The sequence below is a fragment of the Stomoxys calcitrans genome, chromosome 1 (assembly GCF_963082655.1).
Source record: "Stomoxys calcitrans chromosome 1, idStoCalc2.1, whole genome shotgun sequence".
Taxonomy (NCBI): Eukaryota; Metazoa; Arthropoda; class Insecta; order Diptera; family Muscidae; genus Stomoxys; species Stomoxys calcitrans.
In genome coordinates, this window is record NC_081552.1 from 264,297,270 (window position 1) to 264,308,412 (window position 11,143).

General features: G+C 40.1%; 1 protein-coding gene across 2 annotated transcripts; it reads right to left on the minus strand.

The window, feature by feature from the left end:
• Nucleotides 1–2,341: 2,341 nt before the first annotated feature.
• LOC106085247 (protein nutcracker) lies at nucleotides 2,342–8,459 on the minus strand. 2 transcript variants are annotated; one of them, XM_059360066.1, is made up of 3 exons: nucleotides 7,870–7,955; nucleotides 3,412–3,472; nucleotides 2,342–3,272 (listed from the first exon to the last, which is right to left on the minus strand). In XM_059360066.1, the coding sequence occupies exon 3, from the start codon at nucleotides 3,247–3,249 to the stop codon at nucleotides 2,446–2,448; it is 804 nt and encodes a 267-aa protein (XP_059216049.1). In that variant the 5' UTR covers nucleotides 3,250–3,272; nucleotides 3,412–3,472; nucleotides 7,870–7,955; the 3' UTR covers nucleotides 2,342–2,445. The 2 variants fall into 2 exon arrangements, with proteins under 2 accessions (XP_059216049.1, XP_013104846.2); XM_013249392.2 differs by lacking the exon at nucleotides 3,412–3,472 and having other exon boundaries at nucleotides 7,870–8,459.
• Between the last annotated feature and the right edge of the window lie 2,684 nt (nucleotides 8,460–11,143).

Sequence of the window (11,143 nt, forward strand, 5' to 3'; positions counted from 1 at the left end):
GGTCATCAAAGTGTAAATCGGACGATACATATATATGGGAGCTATATCCAAATTTGAACCGATTTGGATGAAATCTTGCAGATATGTTAAGATCGGTAACAAAACAATCCGTGCCAAATTTTGTGCAGATCGGCTGAAAATTGTAGCTACTACGGCCATTAAAGTGAAAATCGGGCGATACATATCTAAATCTGAACCGATTTTTACCAAAACCAATAGCGTTCGTCCTTGAGCCAAAAAAAGTGACATATGCAAGATTACGGGAAGAGTGGACAACAAATACGACCTGTACCTTGATTACAAGTATACATGGACTCACCGACGGACTGACGAACATGACTACATCGAATCGGAAAGTGATTCGGAGTCGATCGGTATACTTATCAATGGGTCTAGCTCTTCTCCTTCATAGCATTGCAAACAAATGGACAAACTTATAATAGCCTGGTCCACGGTGGTGGTGTAGGGTTTATAAACTCGATTTTCTTGAAATTTTCACAGATGATAGAGTTTAAGCCCCCGATGCAAATAAGGTACTACATTTTTTGATATCCTTCAAAAGTTGTTTATCTTTTTTATATCCACCACCATAGGATAGAGGGTATATTCATTTAGTCATTCCGTTTGCAACACATCGAAATATCAATTTCCCTACACCCTACAAAGTATATATATTTCGGATTGTAGTACTATTCTAAGATGTTTTAACGAAGTCCGTGTGTCTGTCCATCTGTTGTAATCACTCTAAAGCCTCCAAAAATTGTAATATTGCGCTGAAATTTGGCACAGATACGTAAAAAAGCTTTATTTATTACCCGATTTCGTTGAAATTTGAAACAGAGGGTTATCTTAAACCTTCTGATATCTGATCTAAATATGGTTCAGATCGGACTATATTTAGATATAGCTGCTGTATAGACCGATCTCCCGATAAAGGGTCTGAAGCCCATAAAAGCTGCATTTATTACCCGATTTCGCTGAAATTTGAAACAGTGAGTTATTTTAAGCCTCCCGCCATCCGACCTAAATATGGTTCAGATCGAACTATATTTAGATATAGCTGCCATAAAGACCGATCACCCGATAAAGGGTCTAATGCCCATAAATGGTTAATTTTTATCCGATTTCGCTGAAATTTGAAACAGTGAGTGGTTTTGAGCCTCCCAACATCCCTCCACCGTAGGATGGAGGTACACTAATTTCGTCATTCTGTTTGTAACTACTTGAAAGATGCGTCAGAGACCCCATAAAGTATATATATTCTTGATCGACGTGACATTTTATGTCGATCTAGCCATATTCGTCCGTCCGTGCGTCTGTCTGTAGAAAGCACGCTAATTTTCGAAGGAGTTAAGCTAGCCGCTTGAAATTTTGCACAAATACTTTTTATTAGTGTAGGTCGGTTGGGATTGTAAATTGGCCATATCGGTCTATGTTTTGATATAGCTGCCATATAAACCGATCTGGGATCTTGACTTCTTGAGCCTCTAGAGGTCGCAATTATTATCCGATTTGGCTGAAATTTTACATGAGGTGTTTTGTTATGACTTCCAAAAACTGTGCTAAGCATAGTTAAAATCGGTCTATAACCTGACATATCTGCCATATAAACCGATCTGGGATATTGACTTCTTAAGCCTCTAGAGGTCGCAATTATTATCCGATTTGGCTGAAATTTTGCATGACGTTATTTATTCTTACTTTCAACAACTGTGTCAAATAAGGTTCAAATCGGTTCATAACCTGATATAGCTGCCATATAAACCGATCTGGGATCTTGACTTCTTGAGTCTCTAAAGGGCGCAAGTATTTCCCGATTTGGCTGAAATTTTGTACGACGGATCCTCTCATGACCATCAACATACGTGTTTATTGTGGTCAAAATCGGTCTATAGCCTGAGATACCTCCCATATAAATCGAACTCTCTATTTTACTTCTTGAGCCCCCTAAGGGCGCAATTCTTATTCGAATGGGCGGACATTTTACACAGGTCTCCAACATATAATTTAATGTTGGTCCAAACCGGACCATATCTTGATATCGCTCTAATAGCAGAGCAAATCTTTTCTTATATCCTGTTTTGCCTAAGAAGAGATGCCGGGAAAAAAACTCGACAAATGCGATCCATGCTTTTACTTGTTATATATAAGATTTTCATCTATTGTTGGGCATTCTACTTACCTAGTGTATCTTCAGCAAAAGTGACCGAATTTACCACTGTTGTCGGTGATTCGGGAATATCTAAAAACAAAATCAAATAATTTATGAAATAAAAAAAGAAACTAAAACAAACAAAAAAAATCTTTTCAACCAAATAAGCCCATTGAAACACACAGCGGATTTACCGAGCCATAGTGAGAGATTTATTTTATATATTCGAATATTTTAACATAAGCCAAAATTTAAAAACCTATTTCCTGTTGTCCATTGGCTTCTGACTCTAACTATCTGCAGTGACTTCTTGAAGCTATTGCTCTTGGGCTGGTACTCTGCTGCAGGTATTTCAACATGTGCTTGCTGCACACAGTCGTATTGTACAATGTTTTGTTGACGTTGGCCAAAATCTTCAATTGATTATAGCTCAGGTATTTCAGTATATTGTCATAGAGTTCTGGTGGCATACCATTCAGCGAAGGATATATAACAGCTTCCAGTCTGCATAAATGTTGGTTGCGCATGGGTGTGAAGAGTTTGTCACGCAACACCAATGAAAGTTCATGCAGCTTGCGAAAACGTTGGAACACTGGCTTGTTTTTCGAATGCATGGACAACACATAACGACCTATGGGTAGGGCCACACTAAATCCATTGGCTCCGGTTGAATTCGATGGCGAGAGGGTCAGGATTATATAATCTCCACAAACAAATCCAACAAGTAGTGAAAATACATCTTCTTCCGTTTGCATCTCCACATCGATTAACGAGCGCAGTTTCAGAGAAAATCTTTCCAAACCTTCTGACTTTATATAAAGTGGCGGTAATAAACTTAGGCATAATACATTTTTGGAATGATATGAAGAGGTGGCAGGCAAGTATTTTATCATACTTTTATTGCTTTGCAAGGTTTTGAGGCTCACAAATCCAGATTCTAATGCCACAGCGTAAACCAGTATGAAGATTAATTCTGCCTGGCTGGGTTTTGAGCCTTCCAAGTGTTGTAGTAGATTTTCCAATGGCTGGCATACACACTCCATACAAGTATCCGCCACCAAAAGGCAATCGAGATTCTTTACTTCTGTCAAGGACATATCGGCACAGTATCTTTTATGAACTGAAAAGGAAAAATTCAAAATTATTACTTGGAACTTTATCGAATATTTTTTTATTTAAGCCATTTTTTTCTGTGTTAAGTACAACAAAGCTATTTGGTATTGGAAAAAGCATGCAAAAATTAAAAAAAAAATACTAACCTGCAAAGGCCTTTTTAAACTTTTTACACAACTCAAACTCAAAAGCGGCAAAATAAAAACACTAAGGAGTTAAAAACATGCAAACTGGTAACTCATTTGAAAACAAAAAATGGAATTTTTATTATTTTGGGATGAAATCACTAAAACCAAAATCTAGTGTAGTAGCTGCACAAAGTTTTGATAACAACTAACGTAAGCGTTACATAAGGTTATGACGTTTTAGAACGATGACAAAGTTCAACTCTTGGTTGGGTTGCCCAAAAAGTAATTGCGGATTTTTTAAAAGAAGTAAATGCATTTTTAATAAAACTTAGAATGAAATTTAATCAAATATACTTTTTTACACTTTTTTTCTAAAGCAAGCTAAAAATAGCAGCTGATAACTGACAGAAGAAAGAATGCAATTACAGAGTCACAAGCGGTTGAAAAAATTTGTCAACGCCGACTATATGAAAAATCCGCAATTACTTTTTGGGCAACCCAATATGAAGAGAATTGGTGCAAATTATAGAAGACTAGCCGGACAGGGCCCGCTCCGCTGAATCTTCTTTTACTTTATATGGAAAAAAATTTTCCTTGGAATATTTATTTTCGACAATTAAAGAGCTTTTAGTAAAAAAAACCATGCTACGAAAATAGTATATCGCAAACAGTTTTGCAATATAGGTGCCTTTATCTGAATCGCTTATGAACTTTATGTTTGGATGTAAGGTGTACTCCATTCTCAAAATACTTTATTTCAGCCCGATATTCTCATGATGTCTGATTTAGGGGTGTTTTCGGGGGTGAGGTGGTCCCCCAGACACTTGGAACTGAAGAATTATCAGCATCGTGCTCTTCTCTCAAACACAATTTATTTAAATCCCATATTGCCATTGGTTTTGAGGGGAGTTTACAGGATGAGGCGTCCCCCAAACACATGGCCCCAAAATTGGTTATCAAAATCGTTTTCTAATCTCAAAATACATTCCATTTGAGCCACATATTGGCAGGGTCGGTAAATTTTTACCCATTGGGGGGTTTTTGAGGAAAGAGCGGTCCCACATTTGGATATTCGTATTTTACTCCCAAATACAATCATTTGATGGTCAGTACATATATGCTGTTTGTGGTCTACTTTGGGAAAGGGAAAGACCCCAGAAAATTGGTCCCGAAAGTGGGTATCAATTTCGTGCTCTACTCCCCAAAACCTTTCATATGAGTACCACATTGATATGGTCGGTAAACATGCCCGATGTAGGTGTGTTCTGGGGAGTGGGGAGGTCACCCAAACACTAAGCCCTCAAAATATATCAGCAACGTGCTCTATTCGCATATATATGAACCCCATGGAGGGCCACCGTAGCACAGAGGTTAGCATGTCCACCTATGACGCTGAACGCCTGGGTTCGAATCCTGGCGAGACCAACCGAAAAAATTTTCAGTGGTGGTTTTCCCCTCCTAATGCTGGCAACATTTGTGAGGTACTATGCCATGTAAAACTTCTTCCCAAAGGAGGAGAACTTAAACTTCAATCAGACTGTTCTTATTGATATGTGAGAAGTTTTCCCTGTTCCATAGTTGAATATTCATGGGCAAAATTTGCAAAAAATTTGCCGTTGCCACTACTCCATATGGAACATTTCATTATCCGCAACCTGCGGACGTGCCCGGTATGTCGCAGCTAAGCTTCTCGGGACAGCAGTGAATACCGCACAGATCGGACTTCTATGTTCCAGCCTGTGTGGTGGTCACCACTGGTGTGGCCAGAGCACTTGAAGTTTTAACACCGTAACTCAAGTACAGGTGTTGTTATGTTGCTTTTGCTGTTGTAGCAGTGTGTTGTACACACCAGATGCAGCCCTTACCGATGACAGCCGGTTGTATGCACTGGACTGACCCGATGGAATCTTCATCGGCAAGCGCTGCTGCCTCAGTGTACGTGTTCGTCTTTTTTTCGTCATGGGAGAGGCTCGCTTTATACCAGCCGGTCGAATACCCCAAGTGCGGCCCAATTTCCCGGCGCAGGCAGTGGTACTTGGGGACGAGCTTGATGGGATTCGTTGCACGGAACCCAATAAGCCGAGCTGAATCTGGAAACACACAGGGTAGTCAACGAACATAAGCGGAATTTGTGTCTGCAACACTTGGAGCAATGTAACTTAGGCACCGGTGGTCTACTGTTAAGTCACTCTCGAACCCCGGTAGACGGGATTCGTTGCACGGAACCCAATAAGCCGAGAATCAGCGACCTGAATCTGGAAATAAACAGGGTAGTCAACGAACATAAGCGGAATTTGTGGCTGGTACACTTGGAGCAATGTAACTTAGGCACCGGTGTAGCCAAACTGTGTGACAAGCGCAAGGAGGAGAGCTATTCGCCGTATTCGTGGTCTTAGAGCCGATGAACAGCCATCACAATTTACCATGGACGAAGTTACGAATGTCATCCGTGGCGCCAAATCATCTAAGGCGTTGGGCCCCGACGGAATCTCTACATTGATGTTGAAGAAACTGGATTCACCTGGAGTTGAGTACCTTACTACTGTCCTCAATATGTCTTTGAACACTCCTATAGTTCCTGATGTCCTCACAATGAGCAGAGTTATCCCGCCACTGAAGCCTGAAAAAAACCGAGTTTGGGGGGGTCGTACAGACCGGTCTCCCTTCTCTCATCAGTAGCAAAGACGCTTGAGGCATTACTCCTCCCGAGCCTCGTAGGAGAATTTTCATTTGCCGAGCATCAACATGGATTTCGATTTCGATCCAATCCCATGGTAGCCGGTTGTATGTACCGGATTGACCCGATGAATTCCGTCATTGGCAAGGGCTGGCGCCTCAGTGAACCACACACTGCTACTACTACAACATGGATTTCGAAGATTGCATAGCACAACAACAGCTTTGCATCAATCCCATGGCAGCCTGTTGTATGTACCGGATTGACCCGATAGAAGCCTTCATCGGCAAGGGCTGCCGCCTCGGTGTACAACACACTGCTACAACAACAACAACAACAGCTTTGCATGCCATCACCGCACACATTTGCCGTGGCTTCAATCAGCCCAGGCCATGTCATAGGACGGTCCTCGTGGCACTGGACTTATCGAAGGCATTCGTCAGCCATGCCAAATTATTTGTGGACATCGCCAACACTTTCCTCCAGCCAGACCTGAAACGCTGGGTCGCGAATTATCTGTGTGGTCGCCAGTCATTTGTGGAATTTAGAGATAGGAAGTCGAAGCACCGTAGAGTGAAACAGGGAGTGTGGTGATAATTCCGACACTGTTTAACCTCTACCTATCCTCCATTCCACCCCCTCCAGACGGCAAAGAGATCGTATCATATGCGGACGATTGTACGATCATGGCGACTTAAAGAAATCGAAACTTCTTATCGCCCAAAGGATTTTCGGCTCAGACACAATTTCCCTAATGCCCACCGACGAATGCATATCAGTGACAACCTCTTCTGGCGCCACATTGTCCGTTGGAGAATTTCCCGAGAAATGTGTATCAACGAGTAGTTCTAGTGTTTCCTCACTAGACATTGCCCATACATTCTCTGACTTCTGGATATAACCCACCAAATAGGTCTCGAGGACAGAATCTTCTTTAGCCTAGAAGTCTCAGATGTATCCTCCACGGAGCTGCAGAATTCTACCCAGGATTTGTTCTGAGCCTTTCTAAGCCCGCCCTTATATTTTCTTAGCTCAGCCTTATAGATGTCCCAATCGTGTGGTGCTCTTGTGGCTTTTGCTTTGTTGAAGAGACCAATCAGTCTAATCGGAAAACATGCTGCCAGACTGAAGGTTGCCAGCAACGACTTTTGCAGAAGCCATAGGGACATCGAGGAAGAAGAGACTATAGAACACCTTCTGTGTGTTTGTCCCGCACTAGCATTTAGAAGGAGTTCCACTTTAGATTCTCATTTCTTTGAGAACCTGTCCGATTTAGCGGATGTGAACATTCGCAAGTTATTGGGCGTTTTAAAGCGATCTGAATGGTTCAACGGTAGGAACTAGAAGGCATCTTCCTTCTTTTGTTCCTGTGGTAGTCTAAGTGAGTCTGATGACAGACCGCCACTTAAACCTAACCTAACCTAACCACAAAGGTATATAAAACCTCATTAGATGGGTGATGATTTGTTAGACAAAAGTTATAAAATATACGACATCAATGTTAGCGACCATGAAAAACAAAAACGAATGATTCATACATTTCATTGGTTGGTGTCAGAGCGAGCACAAAAATCGGTTAAAGATTCTTGTTTAAACAACAATAATCGACTTTTAGTCGTTCTCATTTCGTTGGTACCCTTTGCCGTTTCACTAGACTTCGGCAGCAATGTGGAAATTTCGAGGTATCAATGATAAGAGCAACAGGTGTTGTTATCGTTGTTGAATGCCGCATGCAAATAGAAATGTGAGCACACGCCAAAGGCAGATTCGAGTTGAGCCTTCTTTCCTATGTGACTTACCGTTGCTGGAGTTTTTGACGTTTTCTGGGGTAGCCATTACGTCCTCTTCTTGGTTTTTGGTGGTGTCTGTATTGCTTGCCGCTGCGGTGGGGATATTTTCAGAATCTAGTGTTTCCGTGGATTTTGGATCCAAGGATTCACCGATAGCAGAAGAATTTGACATTTTGACACAGAACTTTAGCAACCTTTTTAATAAAACAGAGATCAAATTTCTATTTCGTTTCTTCTTTTGTTGTTTTTTTTCTTTTTTATAATTACAAGACACTTTTTTATATCACATCATTTGTTATTTTCTTTTTTTTTTTGTTCTTAAGTCGGTCGGTGTTTTTTGTTTTGTTGTTGTTGATTGCTGGCTGTAGTTTTGCACACCACTCACTTTGTTGCGTTTATTCTTTTGTGCGAAAATCTTTTCAACTTCTTTTCTAATTTATTCCATTATCCCGCCTCTTTACTTTTCTTAATTTTACGACAATCATTTACAAAGACAAAATAGAATAATTTTAACACACACAAATTTCTAATACAAAAAAAACTAATATCATTTACTAACAAAACAACTCGAATCAACAAGATTTGCAAAAAATCATGACATTTTGTGATGCCTACACACTACTAAACAGCCTCGTAAAGCGACGACGGGTGTCAACATTCTTATTGGATGTCAACGCATACACTCAGAGAATAAGTAAAGGATATTCTACAGCAATAATACCGTAGGCGAAATTTTTGTTACAGGTGGGTATTATCTTCAGTTTTCACAATGAAACTCCATATTAATATATAGTGAAAAAATCTGGGAAAACAATTTCTGGTTCTTCATTGAGTGGAAATTTGGCATTCGATAAAAGCGTGAACGAAACGCTTTTCAAATTGGGCCAACATGCTAAGAAAAAGGAATTTTCGTCGCATTCGCCAGCAGAAGAGAGCGCGAGAGAGAGAGCAAATGTTGACAGTTAGAAAATAGAGAACCTGCAAATTTCTAATGGGATTTTTTTTTGCTAGCAGAAATTTGCAACTTTGAACAGATGTTTTGTAATGGTCAGCTGTTTTATGAAAAACAGCCGCTACATGAAAATACAAATGCTAACGGCAAAATAGATCAAAAAGGCAGAAGCAAGTAAAAAATATTAATATTGTTTATTGGTAATTGTTAAATTTGTTTCATTTTTATTTATTTTTGATGAAAATTCATGGCAGCAGCTAGTGTTCAGGTACAGAAAACTTGACAAATGAAGTTGTAATTTTACCTCAAGTCGGTTATTCTACATTAGAAGGTAAGTGCAAAATTTGCGAATTATTTGGAAAATCTTGACAAATGAAAACATTGTATTCTTCCCGACACCAAGAAAAGAGCAATTATCGGTTTCTTAAGTGTTTTGATAGAATCATCCTCATCGTAGAGCTACGATGAAACCAATACAGTTCCTTTGAATTTGTTAAGCAGGGAAGATGCTACCATGGGATTGAGTGGGTCCAGCTGGACAGTTAAACAAGTAACGCACAGTGGGATTCGAAAAAAAATAGTGCATATTAGTCTGCCAATTGTGAGCGGATGCAGATATCTTCAATAATAACAAAGTGTACGTAGCCGCCACAGAGCAAATAGAAAGCTCCCAAAGCCTCACATCAATGGTCGTAGCAATTTTTCTAGCCATAATATCCAAAAGCATTAGATGGTTAGTCCGAGGTATCTTTATCAGCACAACAAGTGTACTTTTGTATACGGTGATGGCATGTAAAGCAGTTTTAGTCCTATGTAGCCTTCGAAATGCAGGCTGATGCTAGGCGAATTGAAATTGTCCAACGAAAGGAGCGGGAGGAGTAATCCCTCATGCGTCTTGGCTACTGGTGAGAGAAGGGAGAACGGTCTATACGACTCCCCCTTGCTCGTGTCCCTTTCAGGTTTCACTAGCGGGATCACACTGCCCATTTTCCAAACATCGGGTACTACAATAGTTTTCAGATAGGCTGAGGACAGTTGTAAGCTAATCGACTCCAGGCAGATCCAGATTCTTCAGCAACAGTGTAGAGATTCTGTCTGGAACCAGCGCTTTGCTCGACTTGGCGCCACGGATGACATTCGTAGCTTCGTGCACGGTTGTTGCTGTTGTTGATGTAGAAGTGTTTTGTACACTGAAAGGCTCCATCGGGTCAATAAAAGACTTCATCGGCTAATGCGGTACGTACAACCGGCTGCCATGGGATTGCACGGTAATTTGTGATGGCTGTCCAGCAGCACTGATATCATGGATATAAAAATGGCTCCCCTTCTAGCCTTTTCACTCTCGGGTCAATAAATTGACGTTTATCAAAAAATTGTTTTCCAAGCAAGCAAATAAAAAACCAACCAAAACAAAAATCAGCTGTTTTTCTGCAAATTTTCACTGGAAGTCGTTCGTGTACTTTTGCCGGCCACTTTTAACGGTATTAAGATGTCACTGAAGGGCATCTCAGTGCACCCCTGAGCAAATCAAAGACTGAGCCACAGCCGGTGCTCCAAACGCGAACAGCCAGCACACGTCAGCACATTGTGCCCACCTACTGCGACGAGACAGAGACGCAAGTTGCTGCGGATAGAAAAGCACATAATACCATAACATAATTACCAGGTAGTGTACCGTAAACAGCAGAGTATAATTTTTTCTGTGAAATCTGTCAAGAGCTTTGGCGCGAACTAGTAACATACACAAAATCAGAAAATCAGGGCAACTGCCACTACCTGTAAATTACGATATCTTGCATAATACCAATGCATTTTGATTTACATAAAGTGGACGAATGAAACTATTGGGTTGCCCAAAAAGTAATTGCGGATTTTTTAAAAGAAAGTAAATGCATTTTTAATAAAACTTAGAATAAACTTTAATCAAATATACTTTTTTACACTTTTTTCTAAAGCAAGCTAAAAGTAACAGCTGATAACTGACAGAAGAAAGAATGCAATTACAGAGTCACAAGCTGTGAAAAAATTTGTCAACGCCGACTATATGAAAAATCCGCAATTACTTTTTGGGCAACACAATAATTGTAAATATTTCACCGATTATTTATATGGGAGCTATATCTCCATCTGATACACAAGGATTTCTTTAGTAATCAAAATGCGCCAATTATGATCTCTTATTTTTTATTTGGAGATCGATATATCATCTAATTATAGTTCTCGCCAAGATTTAAACCCAGTTTTCATCGTCAACTATTCGATTTTTTTTAGCTACTAAAAGTCGACTCCGATTTTTTTCACATAAAAATTCGATTAATCGATTAGTCGACT

Excerpts from the sequence above, each read along its gene's own strand:
- LOC106085247 (XM_013249392.2), bottom strand. The coding sequence starts at position 8,032 with ATGTCAAATTCTTCTGCTATCGGTGAATCCTTGGATCCAAAATCCACG. Across the intron at positions 3,273-7,869 it reads CGTCAAAAACTCCAGCAACG|TTCATAAAAGATACTGTGCC; the intron begins GTAAGTCACATA and ends TTTCCTTTTCAG.